Source organism: Ambystoma mexicanum, chromosome 4p (genome assembly GCF_040938575.1).
Source record: "Ambystoma mexicanum isolate Mex_15411 chromosome 4p, UKY_AmexF1_1, whole genome shotgun sequence".
NCBI lineage: Eukaryota > Metazoa > Chordata > Amphibia > Caudata > Ambystomatidae > Ambystoma > Ambystoma mexicanum.
The window spans coordinates 374,795,260-374,820,746 of record NC_090927.1 but is presented as its reverse complement, the minus strand read 5'-3'; the positions used below and the strand labels follow the sequence as shown (position 1 = coordinate 374,820,746).

The following is a 25,487-nucleotide window of genomic DNA, read 5'->3' as shown; positions in this document are numbered from 1 at the left end:
ACAAAGGAGCAATCATTCACCTCGTATCACCTCAGCGGAAGGTCCCTCCCATGGATCGCCTATATAAGATTTTAACTGAACATGTTACGGCTGAATGAGCTATGGACCAGTCCGGAGAACATGACTTAGCAAGCAAGACTAGCAACAGCAAATTGGTCATTAAGGGTCCATATGAGGCAAAGTCAGAGCAGGATATCATTAGCAAGCTTAGTCAATTTATCTAGATGTCAAGATACTGGGATCTGAAGCAAGTATTAGCCCTAGCTTTCCATTGCCATTCCTCCAGACTATACCATTCTTAGGACGGATAGAATGAAATAAGTAGGTGGGGGTGTAGCTATTATTGCTAAAACCCATCTCAAAATAAGAACCTGCCCTATTGAGAACCCAGATGGCTACAAAGTCTTGCTAGCTAAACTAGCTACTAACCATAAGACTACTGTAAATATAATAACCATCTATAGAGCACCTAACACCAAATCTCAACCAGAACTAGACATACCACTATTGCTAACGCCACTCATTAAACCTAATACAAAATGTCTACTTCTAGGGGATCTGAAGCTAGGTTTTAATGATCCCCTAGACCACAAAGCAGAAACACTATACAGTGCACACAAAGACATGGCATTCACACAACTTGTGAATACCCCTACCCATACAAAAGGGAGATTACTAGATTGGATACTCCCACTCAACACTATAGTCTCTATAGACTCCATTAACTCAGTACCCTGGTCAGACCATCATAGTATAAACTTCACTATCCTGTGCAACAAACCAGACCTACCGAAAACGGTCATTGAAGAATCTTACGTAACAAGAAACATCCGTAAACTTACAGCAGAAAACCTCAATCCCCTATTAGCCACTTCCCTTAACAACAATATGATTACTGCTAAAGAACCCTGTGCCCTGGCTGACCATTACCATAACTGTCTCACCAGCACAATTGAAAACCAAACGCAAGGACAAAAAGTCCTCTTTCTGATTCAATGAGGAATTAGTCTCACTTAGACGGATTAAAAGATCGCTCGAACACCGGCTAAAGAAAACTCACACCCCAGAAACCCTGGAAGCATTCAACTCCGCAAACAAAATCTACAAATCAGCCATCATTGCCCATAAAGCAGATGCCTTTAATACCAGAATCAGGAATGCATCCTCCGACAGCAAAGAGTTATTTACCATTGGAGGAGTTGGAGAATCCGATCCCCATAATTAACCTAGTCCAACCAAGCAAAGAATGGTGTACCACCATCCAAGATGCTCTGGCATCAGAAATCAAGCTACTACAAAACAAAATCATCTCCAAAAGAAATCTCCTGTCTGATAAACACTCCACGGCTAACCAAATCACCACTAATCTAGAAAATACCACCCCCCCCTTCAGCTTCTCACCAGTCTCCCATGATATAGTACTTAATACAATATTCAAACTTAAAGCCCCCAACTGCAAAGGAGATAACTTTCCAGCACACCTAATTAAACTCTGCACCCCTATCCTCACACCTATAATCACTAACTTTGTGAATGCCTCTTTTTATACCAATCAGGTCCCAGTCAGCATTAAAGCGGCATGGGTCACCCCCATTACTAAAAAAGCCCACTCTAGATCCACTAGTGCCCACGAACTACCGGCCCATAACGACTGTCCCATTCTTACTTAAAATCATCGACAAAATAGCCTATAACCAAATGCAAACCCACCTCGAACAAAATAACCTGCTAAGAGCCAGACAATCAGGCTTTAGACCTAACCATAGCACCGAGACAGCCCTCCTGGATCTGAAAATCCAACTGGACTCCATTAGAGAGTCAGGCAAATTAGCCACCCTACTGCTACTAGACCTATCAATAGCATTCAACCTGGTAGACCATGACAAACTATGTGAAACTCTAAAAAAAGATTTTAATTTCTCCAGCAATGCCACACAATGGATCAAATCCTTTCTAATGGACCGTACATCCAGAGTTGCCATCGGAAATTTTGCAGCGGACCCCATAATAGTACCTATAGGAGTCCCCCAGGGATCCTGCCTCTCCCCCACCCTCTACAATGCATATACTAAACTCCTATTCTAGGCCTTAGATGATATGGGTGTCATCTACACCAACTTTGCAGATGACACCCAGATCCTCATTCCCATTACAGACGACTACACCCAAGACACCGTCATCATCAACAAAGTATACTCTATAATCCAAAACTAGATGGCCCTCAACAGCCTCTGCCTTAACGATGAGAAAACTGAGGTCCTCATTGTGGACTCCCAAAATACAATAAGCACCCTCCACCCGGACTACTCTCACATTAACATTGATGGTACACTGATCCCAGTACTTAAACAAGTTAAAACGCTTGGTGTCTACATAGATGCCAACCTCACTATGCACAAACAAATAGCAGCCCTCTCCTCGTCCACAGCCTATACAGCAAAACTTATCGCACTCAGCCACCAATTTCTTACCCCCTCAAATTGTATCACACTGGCCAGAGCTCTGATTTTAACAAAATTGGATTATTGTAACATCCTCTTTCTAGGAACTTCCAAAACCAATTTAAACAAAATCCAATTATTACAGAACAAAGCCCTTAGAGCGGCACTAGGTATAAAGAAATCTGAACACATATCCAGCATTAGAAGAGAAAACCACTGGCTGCCAATTGAAGCAAGAATCATATTCAACTACCGGCCCGTAACGACTGTCCCATTCTTACTTAAAATCATCGACAAAATAGCCTATAACCAAATGCAAACCCACCTCGAACAAAATAACCTGCTAGGAGCCAGACAATAGGGCTTTAGACCTAACCATAGCACTGAGACAGCCCTCCTGGATCTGAAAATCCAACTGGACTCCATTAGAGAGTCAGGCAAATTAGCCACCCTACTGCTACTAGACCTATCAGTAGCATTCAACCTGGTAGACCATGACAAACTATGTGAAACTCTAAAAAAAGATTTTAATTTCTCCAGCAATGCCACACAATGGATCAAATCCCTTAGTATCGTCTACAAATGCATCACCAACAAAGCACCTAGCTATCTCCACAACTCCATTAAGAAAATAATCTCCTGTAGGACAATGAGATCCAACAAACTGGCCCTCTTAGAAGTTCCTCAATACAAATACAGCAGAGCAGGAGGAAGTAGTATCAAAGTCCTAGCCCCATCGCACTGGAACACACTACCCATTAGCATCAAAAATGAGGACTCCCTACCAAGATTCAAAAATGCACTGAAAACTTGGTTATTCAACAAATATTAACCGTTTGAGTCCTACTCTCACATATACATCTAGGGGTCACCTTCAGAACTACAAGTAGTGCTGAAACAAATTGAGAGTGTCTACCTGACTAAATGTAACTTGGTATAAGTAATTTGACTATATGTTTGTTGTAACCTTACTTTAAAAATGTTTGATATGACTGTACTACAACACTGTATAAAATGTGACAACTCACCTGTATTTTCGCTGTGATACCCTCGGGCCTGGGCGAGTAACAAATGTAATAAATAAATAAATAAATAAATAAATAATATTACCAAATGGTAGCGAGTACCGTTAACAGAAGGCCTTGGGAAGAGGTGAAGAGAAGTCAAAGTGGTCATACAGGGGGTCTTGCAGAATTCTCTGTACCGTTGAAAGTCTTTGACTGAGAGATGATTGTGAAGCTAAGGGAAATTAATCCTGCATGGTGAAATCAGTATATGAAGTGTGTTTCGTAAAAGTTGGCGAAAGTGAACCCGGCAGAGGGAAGCCAACAACCAGAATACTTTGTTGATCGAAGTGAACCCGACCACAGGGTGTCCACAGTGTTCTGTCTGTAAAAGTTGGCGAGAGTGAACCCGGCAGAGGGAACCCGCCAATCAGGGACGAAGCCTGAAGTACTGTTTAAAAAGACATTACGATAGGTGAAAGTAAGACATATTGGAAAAAGAGGGGAAAGGTAAGAAGTATTGTCAAGTGGGTCTGAGCCCGGTCGAGGGAGATCCAGGGGTGAAAATTCATCACCCAAAGTCCATTGAGAAAGGAACTGTTCAATTGATTGGTTAAATACGATCCTTGAGGGGTCGGCACCTGGAAGAGGTGGACCCAGGGATGAAGCCATCACCCAATGTGTATGCGGAAAATAACTTTTTGTCTGATTGTTTGTTGTGGAATACATCAGGCCCTCGAGCGCAAGAGACTTTTTATTGAAAAGATACTTTGCGTTGAAGAACCTGATAGCTGCAATAGAGCTGTCGGCTCGTGCTGAGACAGCTCGAGCGTGTGCTGTGCTTCAAGGTCTCACCTTGTCCCATGGAGAAGGAAGACCCCTGGCATTCACATTCTGATTTATTATTTGGAACACTTCTTTCTTTATTGAAACCCTATCCACACTCTTTCTGTAATTAGTTGTAAGGAATTGGCAATAGGTTTTTCTTCATTATAGGCCCATTTATTTTGACACGATGCCACAAGGACTGCCTTATTTTTCATTTGATGGTGGAGGCTTGCTCCAATCTTAGATTCAGGTTTAGATTAGGTATTTTTCCACCCTGCATTGACAGTTTAATACACACCCTTGAACTGTGATCACTTGTATCTGTCTTTACTGTTTCCACCATGAGTTCCATACACTACCCACTGTGTGTTGATTATGTTGGTATTCAATTAGACTGCCTTGTAAAAGAGACCCAAGCTGACATATTTGCATGTGAGATCAATTGTGCAGTATTCAATTTCCTTGAGTTTCATACTAAAACGTTTGGCACTATCACAAAGGTTTGCTAAGATGAGATACGAAAGGCTAAAAGATATGAGAGGCTAAAGGTGGCATGCCATAGGTCATAATTTAAAAGGTGAGGATATTCACAACTAGAGCATGATAGTTAATCTTTCTACCAGTAGATTGTAGGGATGATCAAAAGTACTTGACATACAAAAAGGAGTTGATATTGGAAAATGCTGAATATGTTACTTGGAAACTTACTATAGGATGGATGCACAGGGAGATTGAAAGAGATTTATGAATCAGGGAGGTTGTGTCCAAGTGTGGTGGGGGTAAAAACTGCCTCAATCTAAACCTTTATTTATTTAGGAGATTATTTCGAAGTGTAGCATGCATCCACATGGGGGTTCAGTATGATCAGTCCACTAAACTCCAATGGAACAGAATGACAGTATCACTCCGTCCATTTGTATCAATGGTGTATAAGTTAGTGATTTAGGAACTCCTGTCTTTGTTGGCACGGTCATATAGAGTGCCTGGGCCTAGTCCATTGTAGTGAGCATGGGAATGTCTACGGCTATAACACCAGCAATTGCACGATTTGGTAAAGAATAGCATTTTTGATCTTCAATACATGGTTGGTGGCTTTCTTGTTACCCGAAAGACCTCTTCAGCATGTTCAGAAGCATTCATTCCATCACTTTTAGTTTTTCTCCTCCACGTTGCTTTCTTTTCCAGTCTGGTCAAACCAGCAAAGCTGAAGAAGGAGCTCTAGGTGGAGGCTTGCTCTTATTTTGTTTTCACAGTGAGGGCATTTTTCTGAAGCTTTCGTACATAGGGCTTCAATTGCATTCATTACTTTATTGGGAACTACATCAGTGCTTTTCAGGATTAAAGGTTTATGCTACTTCAGGTTTTGCATGCTGTTGATGCCTTGTATTGTAGATGTTGTACTTTTATATTTGGTAACTGTGGAGGCTGATGAGCACAGGGTTTCAATAGTTCAGCCTCAACAGAATGAGAGACATTGCAAGGTCTATTTGATGGTCAGCATTCAATAGTAAGAGTACATTCTTCAATTAATTTATTTGTTAGTTCACGCATTTAACTACAGTGCTTTCCTGCAGTTTGTACCCAAGTACTGACTAACATTTAACAGCTAGTTTATGGCCACTAGGGTGGATGTCACTGCAGCCCAGCACATCTGCTTTTCAGTCCCGTATCCACCCTAGTCTAAAATGAAACAAGGAGAATGTGATACCTATAACTTTGGCCTGAATTCATTTGTGCTTTTCCCTCCATTCATCCATCGGTTCTTTGAAGATCTAATAGATCCTTAATGCACACCTGCTACGGTTGAAGCACGCAGTGATCCAGGCTTCGAGTGCTAAAAACTGTGTTATTTTGTAAGGGCAGACTGGTAAAAGGCTATGCAACAGTAAGCATTTTAAAACTCATACGTACTAGGTAACGTTTTTAGGAAAATCTTTTAAATATGTTAGTAGTATATGTAATGGAAGGGATTGTCCGTAGCTCTCTGAGCAATGCCATGTTATGTGCTAAACCTTAAACGCACATTTAATTGTGTACTCCAGGTAATGTGGCCTGTAAGACACACACACACACATACACACAAACACACACACACCCAAACACAATATTCCTCCTGTAATCCTAGTTTCCTAGGCTGATTTTATATTCTGCTAATATTAATTAGATGGCACGTTTTCAATAATGAAGAATATCAGGATGAGGTGGGGAATTTTCAATCTATAATTCATTATTGTGTGCAGTATTTTACCAGGCGAGAAGGTGATGAGGGTGAAGACCATGAAGCTTTTGTAGGCTGCTCCAGATCTACTCTCAATGAATCTCCCTCAGCCAAAGCCAACAAACCATCCGTCTGTAGTAAACTCTTTAAGAACTCAAACTCCAGTGCCATGAGAAACTACACTTCCCAGAATCTCTGTCTTTCTCTTACATACCCAAAAACTCCTGACCCTCTGATCATTATTCCCTACATTCCCACTCTGCTCAGATAAAACACTACCATTCCCACAAACCCACTTGTTTATTTCATCATAATAATCCGGATAATTCCTGTTTGCTTTACAAACCCCACCAATCTCACCCTTCTGAATTTACCAACCCCCCCCTTTTGAGACTACCCCTAGAGCTGTTCACCCGACTTGTCCCGACACAAGGGTCAGGAAAAGTCAGGCAATTGACCAGAATCACACAGACCTGACGGCCCTTTCCCTTCCTCAAAGGGATAAAAGGTGGAGCACAAGAGCACGAGATGAGCAAGGCAGACCGCACAACGTGAGAGCTAACTCAGCATGACAGTTCAAGAGGTGGTGAAAGATGGCGAATAACAAGAGTGTGCCAAGGAGAGAAGTGACCTTGCCCTTTCTGATCAAGGCCTGTGAAACCTCCGCAGATGGAAACATAAGACAGCGAACAAAGGCCAGCGTGTGTTGCAGTAGATGTTAATGGTACACATAACCCTCCTCCGCTGATTACCAAGTTGGGGAGAGACGCTTGTCTCAGTGGTACAAACCTTGACTCGAAGGACAAGAAAGCCAAGTGGTTCATCACAGCCGGGGAGTTGAGGGGAGAGTCGATGAGAAACTGAACTGTGTTGAACGAAAAGTACCAAACGGTTAATTTGAACATTGAAAGATATGAAAGTTGATGAAAGAGGGGGAAAACTACAGCAACAGAGGCATCCAGCACCACGTGGGTGCTCACGCAGGAAACTCTGGCCGATTAGCCCTCGCTTTCCATTGCCATTCCTCCAGACCATACCATTCTTAGGACGGATAGAACAAAATCAGTAGGTGGGGGAGTAGCTATTATTGCTAAAACCCATCTCAAAATAAGAACCTGCCCTATTGAGAACCCACATGGCTACGAAGTCTTGCTGGCTAAACTAGCTACTAACCATAAGACTACTATAAATATAATAACCATCTATAGAGCACCTAACACCAAATCTCAACCAGAACTAGACATACCACTATTGCTAACGCCACTCATTAAACCTAATAGAAAATGTCTACTTCTAGGGGATCTGAAGCTAGATTTTAATGACCCCCTAGACCACAAAGCAGAAGCACTACACAGTGCACTCAAAGACATGGCATTCACACAACTTGTAAACGCCCCTACTCATACAAAAGGGAGATTACTAGATTGGATACTACCACTCAACACTATAGCCTCTATAGACTCCATTAACTCAGTACCCTGGTCAGACCATCATAGCATAAACTTCACTATCCTGTGCAACAAACCAGACCTACCGAAAACGGTCATTGAAGAATCTTACGTGACAAGAAACATCCGTAAACTTATAGCAGAAAACCTCAACCCCCTATTAGCCACTTCCCTTAACAACAATATGATTACTGCTAAAGAACCCTGTGCCCTGGCGGACCATTACCATAACTGTCTCACCAGCACAATTGATACTCTAGCACCTTGTGTTAATAAAACCAAATGCAAGGACAAAAAGTCCTCTTTCTGTTTCAATGAGGAATTAGTCTCACTTAGACAGATTAAAAGATCGCTCGAACACCGGCTAAAGAAAACCCACACCCCAGAAGCCCTGGAAGCGTTCAACTCTGCAAACAAAATCTACAAATCAGCCATCATTGCCCATAAAGCAGATGCCTTTAATACCAGAATCAGGAATGCATCCTCCGACAGCAAAGAGTTATTTACCATGCTCAAGGAGTTGTAGAATCTGATCCCCATAATTAACCCAGTCCAACCAAGCAAAGACTGGTGTACCACCATCCAAGATGCTCTGGCATCAGAAATCAAGCTACTACAAAACAAAATCATCTCCAAAAGAAATCTCCTGTCTGATAAACACTCCACGGATAACCAAATCACCACTAATCTAGAAAATACCACCCCCCCCACTTCAACTTCACACCGGTGTCCCATGATGTAGTACTTAATACAATATTCAAACTTAAAGCCTCCAACTGCAAAGGAGATAACTTTCCAGCACACCTAATTAAACTCTGCGCCCCCATCCTCACACCTAAAATCACTAACTTTGTGAATGCCTCTTTTTATACCAATCAGGTCCCAGTCAGCATTTAAGCGACATGGGTCACCCCATTACTAAAAAAGCCCACTCTAGATCCACTAGTGCCCACAAAATACCGGCCCATAACAACTGTCCCATTCTTACTTAAAATCATCGACAAAATAGCCCATAACCAAATACAAACCCACCTTAAACAAAATAACCTGCTAAGAGCCAGACAATCAGGCTTTAGACCTAACCATAGCACCGAGACAGCCCTCCTGGATCTGAAAATCCAACTGGACTCCATTAGAGAGTCAGGCAAATTAGCCACCCTACTGCTACTAGACCTATCAGCAGCATTTGACCTGGTAGACCATGACAAACTATGTGAAAAGATTTTAATTTTTCCAACAACGCCACACAATGGATCAAATCCTTTCTAACTGACCGTACATCCAGAGAAATCCAGAGCCATCGGACATTTTGCAGCAGACCCCATAATTGTACCCATAGGAGTCCCCCAGGGATCCTGCCTCTCCCCCACCCTCTACAATGCATATACTAAACTCCTATTCTCGGCCTTAGACGATATGGGCGTCATCTACACCAACTTTGCAGATGACACCCAGATCCTCATTCCCATTACAGGCGACTACACCCAAGACACCGTCACCATCTCTATAATCCAAAACTGGATGGCCCTCAACAGCCTCGGCCTTAACGATGAAAAAACTGAGGTCCTCATTGTGGGCTCCCTAAATAGAATAAGCACCCTCCACCCGGACTACTCTCACATTAACGTTGATGGTACACTGATCCCAGTACTTAAACAAGTTAAAACGCTTGGTGTCTACATAGATGCCAACGTCACTATGCACAAACAAATAGCAGCCCTCTCCTCGTCCACAGCCTATACAGCAAAACCTATCGCACTCAGCCACCAATTTCTTACCCCCTCAAATTGTATCACACTGGCCAGAGCTCTGATTTTAATGAAATTGGATTATTGTAACATCCTCTTTCTAGGAACTTCCAAAACCAATTTAAACAAAATCCAATTATTACAGAACAAAGCCCTTAGAGCGGCACTAGGTATAAAGAAATCTGAACACATATCCATTATTAAAAGAGAAAACCACTGGCTGCCAATTGAAGCAAGAATCATATTCAAAAATCTTAGTATCGTCTACAAATGCATCACCAACAAAGCACCTAGCTATCTCAACAACTCCATTAAGAAACAAATCTCCTGTAGGACACAGAGATCCAACAAACTGGCCCTCTTAGAAGTTCCTCAATACAAATACAGCAGAGCAGGAGGAAGTAGTTTCAAAGTCCTAGCCCCATCGCACTGGAACGCACTTCCCCTTAGAATCAAAAATGAGGACTCCCTACCAAGATTCAAAAAAGCACTGAAAACTTGGTTATTCAACAAATATTAACCGTTTGAGTCCTACTCTCCCATATACAGCTAGGGGTCACCTTCAGAACTGCAAGTAGTGCTGAAACAATTTGAGAGTGGCTACCTGACTAAATGTAACTTGGTATAAGTAATTTGACTATATGTTTGTTGTAACCTTAGTTTAAAAATGTTTGATATGACTGTACTACAACACTGTATAAATGTGACAACTCACCTGTATTTTCGCTGTTATACCCTCGGGTCTGGGCGAGTAACAAATGTAATAAATAAATAAATAAATACGATTACCAAATGGTAGTGACTACCGTTAACAGAAGGCCTTGGGAAGAGGTGAAGAGAAGTCAAAGTGGTCATACAGGGGGTCTTGCAGAATTCTCTGTACCGTTGAAAGTCTTTGACTGACAGATGATTGTGAAGTTAAGGGAAATTAATCCCGCATGGTGAAATCAGTATATGAAGTGTGTTTCGTAAAAGTTGGCGAAAGTGAACCCGGCAGAGGGAAGCCAACAACCAGAATGCTGTGTTGATCGAAGTGAACCCGACCACGGGATGTCCACAGTGTTCTGTCTGTAAAAGTTAGCGAGAGTGAACCCGGCAGAGGGAACCCGCCAATCAGGGACAAAGCCTGAAGTACTGTTTAAAAAGACATTACGATAGGTGAAAGTAAGACATATTGGAAAAAGAGGGGAAAGTAAGAAGCATCGTCAAGTGGGTCTGAGCCCGGTCGAGGGAGATTCAGGGGTGAAAATTCATCACCCAAAGTCCATTGAGAAAGGAACTGTTCAATTGATTGGTTAAATACGATACGTGAGGGGTCGGCACCTGGAAGAGGGGGACCCAGGGATGAAGCCATCACCCAATGTGTATGCGGAAAATACCTTTTTGTCTGATTGTTTGTTGTGGAATACATCAGGCCCTCGAGGGCAAGAGACTTTTTATTGAAAAGATACTTTGCAGTTGAAGAACCTGATAGCTGCAACAGAGCTGTCGGCTCATGCTGAGAAAGCTCGAGCGTGTGCTGTGCTTCAAGGTCTCACCTTGTCCCATGGAGAAGGAAGACCCCTGGCATTCACATTCTGATTTATTATTTGGAACACTTCTTTCTTTATTGAAACCCTATCCACACTCTTTCTGTAATTAGTTGTAAGGAATTGGCAATAGGTTTTTCTTCATTATAGGCCCATTTATTTTGACACGATGCCACAAGGACTGCCTTATTTTTCATTTGATGGTGGAGGCTTGCTCCAATCTTAGATTCAGGTTTAGATTAGGTATTTTTCCACCCTGCATTGACAGTTTAATACACACCCTTGAACTGTGATTATTTATATCTGCCTTTACTGTTGCCACCATGAGTTCCTTACACTACCCACTGTGTGTTGATTATGTTGCTATTCAATTAGACTGCCTTGTAAAAGAGACCCAAGCCAACATGTTTGCATGTGAGATCAATTATGCAGTATTCAATTTCCTTGAGTTTCATACTAAAACGTTTGGCACCATCACAAAGGTTTGCTAAGATGAGATATGAGAGGCTAAAAGATATGAGAGGCTAAAGTTGGCATGCCATAGGTCATAATTTAAAAGGTGAGGATATTCACAACTAGAGCATGATGGTTAATCTTTCTACAAGTAGATTGTAGGGATGATCACAAGTACTTGACATACAAAAAGGTGTTGATATTGGAAAATGCTGAATATGTTACTTGGAAACTTACTATAGGATGGATGTACAGGGAGATTGAAAGACATTTATGAATCAGGGAGGTTGTGTCCAAGTGTGGTGGGGGTAAAAACTGCCTCAATCTAAACCTTTATTTATTTAGGAGATTATTTTGAAGAGTAGAATGCATCCACATGGGGGTTCAGTATGATCAGACCACTGAACTCCAATGGAACAGAATGCCAGTATCACTCCGTCCATTTGTATCAATGGTGTATAAGTTAGTGATTTAGGAACTCCTGTCTTTGTTGGCACGGTCATATAGAGTGCCTGGGCCTAGTCCATTGTAGTGAGCATGGGAATGTCTACGGCTATAACACCAGCAATTGCACGATTTGGTAAAGAATAGCATTTTTGATCTTCAATACATGGTTAGTGGCTTTCTTGTGACCCGAAAGACCTCTTCAGCATTTTCAGAAGCATTCATTCCATCACTTTTAGTTTTTCTCCTCCACATTGCTTTCTTTTCCAGTCTGGTCAAACCAGCAAAGCTGAAGAAGGAGCTCTAGGTGGAGGCTTGCTCTTATTTTGTTTTCACAGTGAGGGCATTTTTCTGAAGCTTTCGTACATAGGGCTTCAGTTGCATTCTTTACTTTATCAGTGCTTTTCAGGATTAAAGGTTTATGCTACTTCAGGTTTTGCATGCTGTTGATGCCTTGTATTGTAGATGTTGTACTTTTATATTTGGTAACTGTGGAGGCTGATGAGCACAGGGTTTCAATAGTTCAGCCTCAACAGAATGAGAGACATTGCAAGGTCTATTTGATGGTCAGCATTCAATAGTAAGAGTACATTCTTCAATTAATTTATTTGTTAGTTCACGCATTTAACTACAGTGCTTTCCTGCAGTTTGTACCCAAGTTCTGACTAACATTTAACAGCTAGTTTATGGCCACTAGGGTGGATGTCACTGCAGCCCAGCACATCTGCTTTTCAGTCCCGTATCCACCCTAGTCTAAAGTGAAACAAGGAGAATGTGATACCTATAACTTTGGCCTGAATTCATTTGTGCTTTTCCCTCCATTCATCCATCGGTTCTTTGAAGATCTAATAGATCCTTAATGCACACCTGCTACGGTTGAAGCGCGCAGTGATCCAGGCTTCGAGTGCTAAAAACTGTGTTATTTTGTAAGGGCAGACTGGTAAAAGGCTATGCAACAGTAAGCATTTTAAAACTCATACGTACTAGGTAACGTTTTTAGGAAAATCTTTTAAATATGTTAGTAGTATATGTAATGGAAGGGATTGTCCGTAGCTCTCTGAGCAATGCCATGTTATGTGCTAAACCTTAAACGCACATTTAATTGTGTACTCCACGTAATGTGGCCTGTAAGACACACACACACACATACACACAAACACACACACGCCCAAACACAATATTCCTCCTGTAATCCTAGTTTCCGAGGCTGATTTTATATTCTGCTAATATTAATTAGATGGCACGTTTTCAATAATTAAGAATATCAGGATGAGGTGGGGAATTTTCAATCTATAATTAATTATTGTGTGGTCAAAAAGTCCTGCTTCAGACGATTGTATGTGTAATATGTCTGTGCAGTGTAATTAGCCTACAGAATCTTCTGGGTACCTTTTAATAGAATATCATTTCCATTCAGTATTCAAATGCAAAATACGATGGGAGTCTGCCACAGGGAAATAGTTATTGTGTATTTTCGATTTAGCACATAATATAAGAGGCCTATTGACAATCCCTTCTATTGCATACCGTGTGAATGTATGTAAAGTTTCTGCGGCCATGGCTTCTGGGAATATTTTGAAACCGAACGAGACAGGGTGTTGTGGATCAGGGGTGTTTGATATCTTTAAATTAGGTATGGTGATTGGAACTTCATCATGTTAGAAAGGTGATTTCCTTTGTTCTCAGTTACCAGAGTTTAGTTTGGAACTCATTGTTGAAGCACTCAAAACAATACATTTTTGGGTTGTGTGGCTTTACGCAGTACTGTGGCTTTGTTACTATTTAACCACTGGTAGATCTCACATTGGTTAGGTTTTTCCTCTATTCATCACTTAGGTCTATTGGCAGGATATTTTCTCCCACTGAGCACATATGCATTTTGCAAAATTAGCTATGATCCAGGTCTTTAATTTGGTAATGCCTCATGCTCACATTTCTGATTCAGCTTGCATGTCGGGTCATGCTCTAACACCATTAGCAGTGATTTGGCCCAGAGTCACAGTCTCTACTACAGTGTTGCTTTTTGAGGTATTAAAGGTGCCTCAGTCCTGTTTGTCGTTGAACTGGATGGGCCTGATTCACAAAGACATGCAAAGGGACACATTAGGAGACGCCCAAGAGCATCTGAGATTTGCACCGGCTCCAAATCCTTAAACTGAAACAAAGCTGGAGATGCCTAGAATACCTTGATGATGCTCTGGAGCAAATGTTTCTGAACCACATTTGCACATAAACATCTCAAAGATGTTCCATTCGTCCAGAACAGCTTCAGTTGAAGCCATTCTAACTACACTATAAGGAAGTAGGTGCAACTCTGACCACGGGCATATCATTTACTCTAGTGCACTTCTTTGTGATCCAGGCTTGAGGCGTTTGTTTAATGTCATGCTGGATTCAGAACGACATGAGAAATCCTGCAATGCCATCATATGTTTATTCAATCCCTGTGGAATGTGGGAGAAGCTCTTAATTTCCAATTAATATCATTTTTTTGCAATAGACATCTTAGTCATATCATATTTAGGAAAGAGAAACTAAAACTGCCTATAAAGCAGAACAGATACTGAAGGAGAGGAGAGCAACCTGGTCACTGCGAATCAATCCCAAAGGGAGGGATCCCAAAATTAGCGTGATCAAGTGATACTCTATAAAGCAGACGTGCATGACTCCTAAACCAGAACAAGGATCACAGTCTGTGTTATGAAAGGGAAAGGAGCCCCTGAACGGGCTTCACCTGAACCAGGTTACTTCCACACTGCACAGCAAGCACAGAAATAGAGTTTTGCTGGAATGAAAACTAACTAGGTATGCCACAGATTTGCCAAAACGATCCAGCAAATATCACTTCTACTATCACTTTCCAGACATGTAGATGGATTCAGATATTTCAGAAGGTAAGCAGAAAGGGATAAAGCATTAGCATTTTGAGACTTCTTACATGCAACATTGGCAATCAACACTAAAATATGCTGCTTTCTGCAGTCAGCGAATCACCTGTGCAAGGGGCTTGTTCTCAAACTCTTTCTCGTTTTCGAAGAATGCATCTAAGCCGTGCGCTTTCACGATCTGTTCAGACTCGTCGGAGAACAGGACTGCATCCCCATCAAATGCCACCCGGAGCTGCTTGTCGGAGAAATGGATTCCTTTTCTGGAGGTGAACATAGTGGCAGCTGCAATTCCTGAAAACGCACAAGCCAAATTCAGTTAGACATTTCCACTAGACTTCGCGATTCTTCATGGTCTTATTTCCTAATAAACATATACTGAGGTGACAGAATTGAAATTCCAGATCATATGACAAGCACAGTACATACGCACTTGGTGACTGGAACATAATGTCTATTTCGATCTGGCCCATCCCGTCGTGAAAACTGTTTCCATGCGATTGATTTTTGCTGCATATTTCTATGGGGGCAAGCCCCCCATGCCTCACCCCCACGCACCTGCACACCTCCCCCACAACTCCCCACTGCCCCTAGAGCCCTTTTTCTTTTACCTTTTCCCGAACCCCCGCCTTCAAATGCTGCAAAAGATGTGGTGAAACAGCCGTTTCACCAAATGTGTTGGAAAAGGCGTGACGAGGTGGGCGGGTTCGTAATGTTTATCATAAACAGTCTCAAATGTCAAACCTCTTGTGCACTCTCCACACAAAAGCGTATTGTACATTCTCCACTCTTTCAGAGTGGCAGAGGTCAAGGAAGAGATGCAGTCCCAGAGGTTCAACAGCGAAAGTCAGGTCACATTATCTGAAGCCCATGGGGATAGGAAGCGTGGTTTCAGATGCACCAACACATCAAATGAATCAAACCTAGATCCTTCCGTATCCCCTCTCTCTGTGTCCCTGCGGTGCACCCTTAAGAGTCCATCCTTCTAAATGTGCTCATACTAACGCACCCTAATATCAGTGTAATGTCATGCATCACCATTTTAAGCAGGGCTACGTTGCTTCACACTGTGCTATGTAAAATCCAGCAAATAGACATACATAGGTGTATGTTTTTAAAGGTATATACAATATATTTTATCACAGATCAAACTTTTATCATGGATCACTATTAAAAGAAACAAAAGGGAAAAAAGGAATCAATATTATATTCTGCCGCAAGGACATAAAAGAGGAACTGTAATGCAAAATGTCATCTTAAAACACCGACGGAATTACCAGTGGAATTTTGTAGAAATCTAAAAGACGTTTAAAATAAAAAATAAAAATTTTCATGTTAAATAGCCCCATAATTGAGCCCTTCAGCTGGCTCCTATGGGCTTTCATCTTTCCCACTGCTTCGCATGCTGCTATGGCTACTGCTACAAAAATCAACAATAGACTTAACTGGCCTCAAAGGACCCTTTCTACAACAAAGGTGGGGGGGAGGGGCAATAGCTGCTGTTACAATGTATGATATGATATGGCATTTGTAACGCGCCTATACACAAGTGCATCAAGGCGTGACGAGGCAAGGGAGGGGGAACAGAGGGAAAACAGACAGCGATCCTACTAGCCCAGGTGTCAATCAGATCGCGCAAGTACATGGGAAGGGGGAGGGGGGAAAGTGCGGCGGGGGGGTGAGTGCGGAACATGGGATAATAGAATAAATAACAGTAGGTAAAGTACAGCCAACAGGTGGCAAGGGTAAGTGCAGACATTCGGTGTGAAGTGCTGGTAGGGGGACTGTAGGGGTACAGAAACAGTCCCCAAGTGCGAGGGTTGCCAGGAAGGTAGTGCAGGTAAGCAACTGGCAGGGGGGGGACCTGGGCCTGAGATCAGTTGGCGGCCAGGTAACCAGTGCAGTTTCGGTATCAGCCAGTAAGTCAGCATGGGAGAGGAGGAGAGAAAGCAGAAGCAAAGAGAAAGGTTTTGAGGTGCTTCCAGAACCGGAGATGATTCTCCTCAAGTTTCAGGGTGACAGGGAGGCTGTTCCAGAGGGAGGCCCCTACCGAAGAAAGAGATCTACCACCAACTTGTTGCTTGGAGAAGCGACTGACCCTGAGGGAGTTGGAGGCGGTTGAGCGAAGAGCTCGAGAAGGAAGATATTTAGGAAGAGAGAGTTGAAGGTATAGAGGCCCCAGAAGGCCTTATGGACAATGCAGAGGGTTTTGAACTTAATCCTTGCAACCCCTGGGAGCCAGTGCAGAGATTCCAGTCCTGGAGACATACAATCCCTAGGCTTGAGGCCAAAGACAAGTCTTGCAGTCCTGTTTCTGGATGAGTTGCAGAGGGCGGAGGGTAGCAGCAGGCAGATTGTTGCAATAGTCAAGCCTAGAGAGAACCAGAGCTCTGGAGACAGTGAGCTTCTGAGGCAAGGAGAGGAAATGAAGAATACCTTTGACAAGGTGCAGCTGTCGTGTGACTTCTTAGAGACGTCAGAGATGTGGGGAGTGAAGGAGATTGAGGAGTCGAAGATGACATGAGGTTTTTTGCCTCACAAGTGGGAGCAAGAGGAGGGCGAAGAGAGGCCGGCCAGAGAGTGACAGGAAAGGAGGGCACGGGTGTGCCGATGAGGAGAATCTCGGTCTTACTGGCATTAAGGCAGAGAGCATTGCCAGCACACCACTCCTGGATGGCGGACAGACAGTCTGAGATGAGGGAGAGAGGAGAGGTGGCTGAGGGCAGCCTGAAAAAGAGCTGAGTGTCATCCGCATAGCACTGGAAGTTCGGGAAGAGCGCTGCAATGCGGTGGGCAAGAAGTGCCAGGTAAAGGTTGAACAGCCAGGGAGAGAGGTTAGACCCCTGGGGAACACCACAGGTAGAGATAGAGATAGAGGAGAGGAAGGACCCAAGTTGAACCTGGGAGGGCCGATCAGAGAGGAAAGAAGTCAGCCACACCAGGGCCTGACCAGTGATCCCCAGGTTATCGCAGAGACGGTTGAGCAGGATAATATGGTTAACCGTGTCAAAGGCAGAAGAGAGATCAAGTAAGATGAAGACACAGTGGGTGTTGGAATCAAGGTTGGAGAGCAGTTTCCGTGCTTCTGGCAGCTCTGAAGTCAGACTGGTGATCATGGAGACAACCAACAGATTCAGTGTGGAGATTGAGCTGGGAGATGGCCAGTTTTTCCAAGAGTTTGCCCAGAAAAGGAGGGATAGACCTGACCACAGGAAACAGGTCTAGGATGGCATTGGATTCAAAGTACTGTTGGATTTGGCTGTGGGCAGCTTTATCTAAGATTTTGAGGAGGGAAGGGACAGTGGTGATGAGCCGGTAGTTGTTTGGACATGTGGGATCTAAGGTGGGTTTCTTTATGAGAAGACAGACCCATGCTTCTTTAAGCTTTGTGGTACTATTCCTGATGAGAAGGAGGCATTGATAAAGGCAGTGATGATGGGGGTCAATGTGCGCCAGCGCACTCTTTGATGATGATCAGTGGACAAATGTCCCCTTTACATGTGGAAGGTTTGATGTGTTGGAGGAGGTCTGCAACTTCATTTTCTGTGACTTCTCTGAAGGAAAAGAGAGGGGTGTCAGAAGGGGGGATAGGCGGGGTGGACTGTTCTGTTTGGGGAGTGCTTTACGTTGTGATTGGATTTTTTCCTGGAGTAGTTTGACTTTGTTGAGGAGGGATGCTTGGATGCTGGCATACCAAGCTTCGCCTTTTGTGATTTCATCTGAACTGGTAGAGGGGGTGATGAGATCTTTGAAGATAGAGAATATTTCCCTTGATTTGGTGTTAACTGTGTTGACTCTGGTTGAAAGATTCCGATTTGGCTTCAAATATAGCTTCTTTGTACGTGGATGAGATAACTTTAAATTCTGTCAGGGTGGATTTATTGGTTGTGGTTTGACATTTGGCTAGGGCTTGACGTTTGCTTAGGGCTGCTAGCTCTTCCGTGAACCAGGAGTTAGTGTGCATAGATTGTTTCCCTTTTTTTTCCTCTAGCGGAGCAATGGATTCGATTGCTTAGATGAGGGTGTGGGCGTAGATGTTGGCAAGAGTAGTAAGGTTATTGTCAAAGGGCGGTGTAAGTTCAGGGATGTCGAGAAAGGGGAGGAGGTTGACCTTGGTTAATTTATTCGAGCTTCTGATTTTAGCTGGTGGGGCAGATGTGAGCACTCTAGTGATGGGATTGGTAGGAATAGTGAATTGAATACAGTGGTGGTCTGTCCACCGGTGGGCTGAGATGTTGGTAATAGCAGACGAGCAGTTGTGACCTGCAATCCAGTCTATGGTACGACCTTTGCAGTGGGTTGGCTCTGTGACTCTATTGGGTGAATCCTAGGTCAGTGTGCTCTCTGGCAAATGAGGAGGCTGCTTTGTCCTTTGGGTCATGCAGTCCGAGGTTGAGATCTCCAAGTAGGGTGGTTTTGGTGGAGCTCTTCAGGTTGTTCCCTATGATATGGAGGAGGTGTTTTTGGTATTCTCGGGTTGTGCCTGGTGGTCTGTAAGTGATCAGAACATTAATGGTACAGTTGGGGGAAATTGAGAGTTTGGCAGTGAGTAGGTCAGCATTGTTATCCCATGTTTGGTTGCAGAGTCTGATGGGGAGAGTGACCTTTGAAATCAGAGCTACTTCTCCGCCTTTGGATGTTTTGCAGTCGAGGAAGAGGAAAGAGGGGGTAAGTGCTGGGGAGTCCTAGCCCGTGGGTGAGCCATAGATGAAATGCCAGAAATGTTGAGTGCTACATAGCCTGGGCCAAGGGAGGTGTAAGTGCAAGCCTCCAGAGCGGAGGCTGTGCAGATGCAAAGTGCTGTGGACAGACAGGAGCTGGGAAGAATTGGTGTGGGAGGTCAAGGCCCAGAGGATGCATAAGGGCCAAACACACTGATTCAGCAACTGTGGGATTAGCAGAGAAGAAAGGAGGGAAGGAGGATGAAAAGAGTAAAGTCTTAAGGAGATTCCTGAATTTGAGAAGATCCTGCTCAAGGTGCAGTGGGAGGGTTAAGCTATTCTAAAGGAGGGGGCATGCAGTGGAAAGTGAGCAACCCCTTGCCCTCTGTTTATCAAAACGCTACACACACAAAGAGTTGGTGCTAGAGGAGCGAAGTGCTCTAGAGGGAGAGTATTCAGTGAGATACTGTTGAAGATAGCCTGGTCCCCAGGCCCAGACAGCCTTGTGGGTGATGCAGAGGGATTTGAATTTTATCTGTGCAGCAACCGGGAGCCAGTGAAGACTTTTTAATGCAGGAGAGATGCAGTCCCTGGGCTTAAGGCAAGGCCAAGGATAAGTCTTGCTGCCCTATTCTGGATAAGCTGAAGGGGTCGCAGAGTTGAAGAAGGGAGATTCAGGAGGAGGCTGTTACAGTAGTCAAGCCTAGAGAGAACCTGGGCATGAGTCAAATTGAGCCTCTGAGGGAAAGTGAGTAAAGGTAAAATTCCTTTGAGAAGGAAGAGCTGATAATTGGACTTGTTGGAAATGTCCTGAGTGTGAGGCAGGAAGGATATAGATGAGTCAAAAATGATGCCAAGGTTTCTGGCTTCAGTTGAAGGCGCAGGGGGAGAGCCCAAGGAGGAAGGCCAGAGTGAGGGGAAGAAGGAGGGAGCAGGGGTCCCAATGGGAAGGATCTCAGTTTCCAGGCGTTGAGGCAGAGAATATTGAAGGGCTCACCAGGACTGGATGGGAGATAGGCAGTCAGGGATAATGGAGGGTGCAAGAGGGTCAGCAGGGAGTCTGAAGAAGAGCTGTGTGTTGTCTGCATAACACTGAAAGTTGGAGGAGAAAGAGGAGAGGAGGCGTGCAATGAGAGCAAAGTAGAGCAAGGCAAGGGGAGAGTATAGAGCCCTGGGGGACACCACAGGTGGAGATGGAAGCAGGAGAGGAGAAGCGGTCCAGGATGACTTGGGAAAAGCGGTTAGTGAGGAAAGAGAACAGCCAATCCAGTGCCCGTTCTGAGATACAAAGTGTATTGTAGAGCCTTTGTATGAGGATGGAATGGTTAACTGCGTCAAATGCAGAGGAGAGATCGAGAAGGATAAGGACAGCTGGGGAGTTGGAGTCAAGAGATGCAAGCAGTTCTTCACAGGTGTCAGGAATAGCAGTTTCCATACCTCTGGATGCTCAGAATCTAGATTGATGGTTGTGGAGGCCACCAACAAGTTCAGTGTGAGAGTTGAGTTGGGGCAAAGCCAGCTTCTCAAGTAGCTTCCCCAGAAAGGCGGTGATAGAGATAGAGCGATAGCTGGCAGGGCAGGTAGGGCCAGAGGATTTGATTCAGGAGTGGGCACACAAGAGAGTGCTTAAGGGTGGGTGGGGAAAGATCTGCAGAAATCAGCGAGAGCGGGGGAAAGAGAGCCAATGTTATCCTTGATGTTCCTGGATGAGCAAGGGGAGACCAGCTTAGAAGAGACCTTCATGGAGTGGACAACTCCGTTAACTTCTTCAGGTGTGACGGGAGAGAAGGAGGGAATGGGGGAGAGTGGTTGGGGGTGTGGGATGGGTTGCGAGGGAGTGTAGAAAGGGTAATCAGAATGTCCTGAGTTTGGCCACATTTTAGGCCAGTGTATTGCAGAGGGCCTGTGAAGGAGAAGGGGAAGAGAAGACTGCAGAGGGGTTGGCTAGTTCCCTGCAGGTTTTGGAAAGTTCCGTTGAGTTATTAGATGCGCCGGAGACCCGTGCCTGTATGTGGACCCTTTTCTTTGCATGGATGCCGAGTCTGTATTGCCTTTGGAGCAGGTGGCAGGCCAGTTTGTTAGAGGATGAGCTTGAGGTTACCAACGTCCATTCTGCTGCCCTGCACCTTCATTTCAGGGCTGCAAGTTTGGTGTCGTAGCAAGTGTTACATTTTGAGGCAGGTTTCTGATGGATCCTCATGACTGGAACAAGAATGTCAGGAGTGTTGGTGATGTAAAGATAGAGGTTGCTGAGTACAGAGTCAGAGGTAGAGTCAGAGGTGGTGGGTGAGAGGGGGTGAAGGTGGAGCCAAAGGTAGCCGCAGTCACTCGTTTCATCTGGCGGATGTTAGTGAACAAGGTTGGTGGGACTTTTGGGCCTGCAGAGGGGGCCAGTGGGACCCAGAGGAGAGGACAGAGTGGCCTGACCAGGAAACAGGGGTGACTAATGGGGTGGAGAGCGGTCAGAGTGTATGAGGGCCTCCAGAATATGTCCAGCTGTGTGGGTTGGCCCAGAAGGGAGAATGGAGAGGGAAAGCGAGGAGCAGAGGTCAGTGAATAGAGTGGAGGCAGAGCCAGGGGAGTCCAGATGAATTTTGAAATCACGCAGGAGGAAAACATTAGAGCTGGATGAAAGTAAAGACGAGCAGAAGTCAGCCCATTCAGAGATGAATAGGGAGGTGGCGCCTGGATGCAGGTAGATGGTAGCAATGGTCAGGGTGGCAGTGGGAGAGGTGACTAACTTGCAAACCCGGATTTCAAAAGAGTAATAGAGCTGGGTAGGTGAGATGGAAGCAGGAACCCACTTGGGGAAGTTTAAGGCAAACCCCCCCCCATCAGTCCCCCAGTGCTGTGAGGTCATAGGTCATGGCTTGGCGATGATCTTGAAGCTGCCAGGGAGGAGGGAACAAAGGAAATGACTGAGCTGGCATTGAACCAAATCTCAGGAAGAGCGAGAATGTCGAGGTCAATGTGTTCAAGAAGGAGACAGATGTCAGAGGAGTGTTTGTTGGCTGAGCGGGAGTTAAGTATCTCCAGGTGGAGGAGGTCAGCGCTTTTGAAGGTTTTCCTAGGTGAGGTACAGGGGTGTGGTACACCATTCAGAGGAGGGAGAGAGAGAGTAGAAGGGGGAGATGCAGGCGAAGGAAGGAAGTTAATGAGAGAAGGCCGGATGCTGTCAAAGAGAAGGGCGTTGGGTTTTGGACCCTGAACCAGAACGGTGCCAGTGTGATGAAGCAACAAGAGGATGCGAAACCAGCCAAGAGGACTTCCCACTTGGAGCCACCGTTAATAGAGGATTGTGTCGAAGGAGAGAGAGTGGGGATGATATGGGGGGTCCAAAGATCAATGGAGGGGACAGAAAAAAGGATATCAGTGAAAACCTCTGTAGAGGAAGCACTGACATAGGTGTCTGCAATGGGAAGTCCAGGGTTTGCACTCAGGATTTCTTTTCTGTGCGTTTTCCGCCCGGACTTGAAGGGAGATAGGGGATAGGTGATAGTGTAGCAGTTATAGAATATAGGAGAGATGGAGAGAGCCATGGGAGGGCAGAGGTTTTAGCCAAGGAATGAGGGAAGAGTGGCAGCACTGCACAGTTCTGGCTAAACTCACTACGAGGCCTAGGAGATTGAGTCGGAGAGAATTAACGAAACCCAGAAGGAATAGAATTACATTGGAAAAGTAGCACACAGATAACTATACACACCAAAAAAATTATTTTAAAAAGGGAGGCAGCAAACAATGCAATGCAGATGGTGTACAAGTAATGCTAAAAAACACCCAAATTCGATTTTATAAGCACACCCCAAATTCGACTTTAAATGAAGGCAGCAAACAATGCAATGCAGATGGTGCACAAGCAATAGTTTAAAAGTGTTATTACTTCTGTCCAAATCCAAGTCAAAATGATGTCAAATTTAGGATTTAACATTGTTTTCAAAATTGGTGTTGTGCCTTAAATAGTTGTGGTACACCAACAAATATGCTCAGTCAATTGAGACTGCTTCTGGCAACATTGTCAGAAAGGATTTTCTTTTTTGGACAGATGCTCTCTTTCGGGACGCACATTTCACGGTATTTTATTTATTTATTTATTACATTTGTTACACGCCCAGATGCTTGGGTATCACGGTGAGGTTAAAGACCGCTTGTTTAGGTGCTATTCGGTACAAACAGCAAACAATAATACAATAATAAGAGTACAATTAGACAAACATAGGAGCATATTTACAAAACCAGATAATACAAGAAAAGTTACAGTATATTTAAAGGTATTGGGGTGGTGGCGTTTATTCATATTGGTTAAATAGCCAGGTTTTGAGTGATTTTTTTGAACCCCATGAAAGATTCTTCTTTTTTGATGCTGGATGGGTGTTAAAGTAAAACTGCTCCACTGAAGTCCCATTACACCCAGGCGTGCAACCTGGGCCAGGCATTCCCCAGAGCATGTCCATGAAGGCCTTCCCTATGATATGAGCACTGGCATTTCTAAACTTGAGCTCACATGGGCACGCCAGAATAGTTTTCAGGAAGGTATGTTGTTAAGACCACAAACAATCGCCAGGCAATCTATCGGATCTATGTTATATCATTTCAGGAATAATAAACTAGACTGCAAATGAAACAGTAAAAAAGAAAATGAATAGATAAAAATAACCAATTTTACAACCAAAATAAGATAAACAGTAAAACTTAAAACAAGTGATCTAAAAAGCTATATTTATTATTATGGTTTTGTGAAAAAGGAACTCTGACCGAATACATGCATTTGTTTTAAACACGTGTTTTTGGATTCTTATTGGATTAGTAGTATGTTAAGAGGGACATTTCTGTGCGCCCCCCAGATCAATGCAGTGTCTCTTCATTTGCACCTCTCAGCTTCCATCTGTGAAGGTCTATTTTCCTAATGAGGAAACACCTGTACTCCCAAGCACCCACCCAGACACCTCCTCACCAGCTGGCGCAGCGCATTACCCCTTTCGGCGACCTGTGTGACCTCTTGCACCTGACTGTTTCTAAACCATATTGCTCCTGGGCAAACGTTTTTTTTTGTTTTTATAAATGTATTATCATTTTTTATTAAATAATAAAGATGCCTTTTTTGCTTTTTAGTTTAAGTTTAGTAGTCCGCAATCTTCATTTTTGTTCAGTAATTTTAACCGTGTAACACTTTTGCTATTCGACATTTCAATTGGGCCCTTTATTATTATTGTATGATGACGTTTAAGTACACTTTCCCTTAAGGACAACTCCTTCCATTTCCACTCTTCCAAACCTCCACTACTATTCACCATCAACTCTTTAGAGGAACTAGGTACAAAAACCACTATTAGCTCACATCACACTTAAAAACAGTGTGAAGTGTGCTACTGGTAATACTAAGAGATATACATATGAGAGATTACCAGGCTTTCAAGTAATAGTAGACATTAGTGCTACATGAAATTATGAAATGTATGCGGACTAACATGTTTGTGACCCGTCATTTAAGTTCCATTTTGCAGGGAAGATGCCCATGACCAAGAGGCAGCAGCAGGTGCAGTTCTGCTAACATGGTGACACTTTTATAGAAGCATACTTCAGTTGTTTTCAGTCTGCAAATGTCAGTAAGCAAGTAAAGAAAAGGAAGGACATGGGATAATGACATTGCTGCAGTCACATTCTCTATTGATGTCAGGATTATGTTATGTGCTCTCCAAAACAATCATGCAAGTGACATTTAATTAACTAGAAAAAAGACAAACTGTATATAGAAGCAGTGAAGGGGTGTAGGGTGACATTTGATGATGAGGTTTAAAAGTCAGTAGGTGTTCTATCAAAGCGGAAGAAGC

The 25,487-nt window shown here is 43.7% G+C and overlaps 1 protein-coding gene across 1 annotated transcript in view; it reads right to left on the bottom strand.

Annotated features, from left to right (window-relative positions):
• Nucleotides 1-25,487, bottom strand: part of NT5C1B (5'-nucleotidase, cytosolic IB) — a 145,071-nt gene that overhangs the window by 4,865 nt on the left and 114,719 nt on the right. Inside the window, exon 5 of the mRNA XM_069605920.1 lies at nucleotides 15,108-15,292. Coding sequence (XP_069462021.1) covers nucleotides 15,108-15,292 — 185 coding nt within the window. The remainder of the gene's footprint in view (nucleotides 1-15,107; nucleotides 15,293-25,487) is intronic.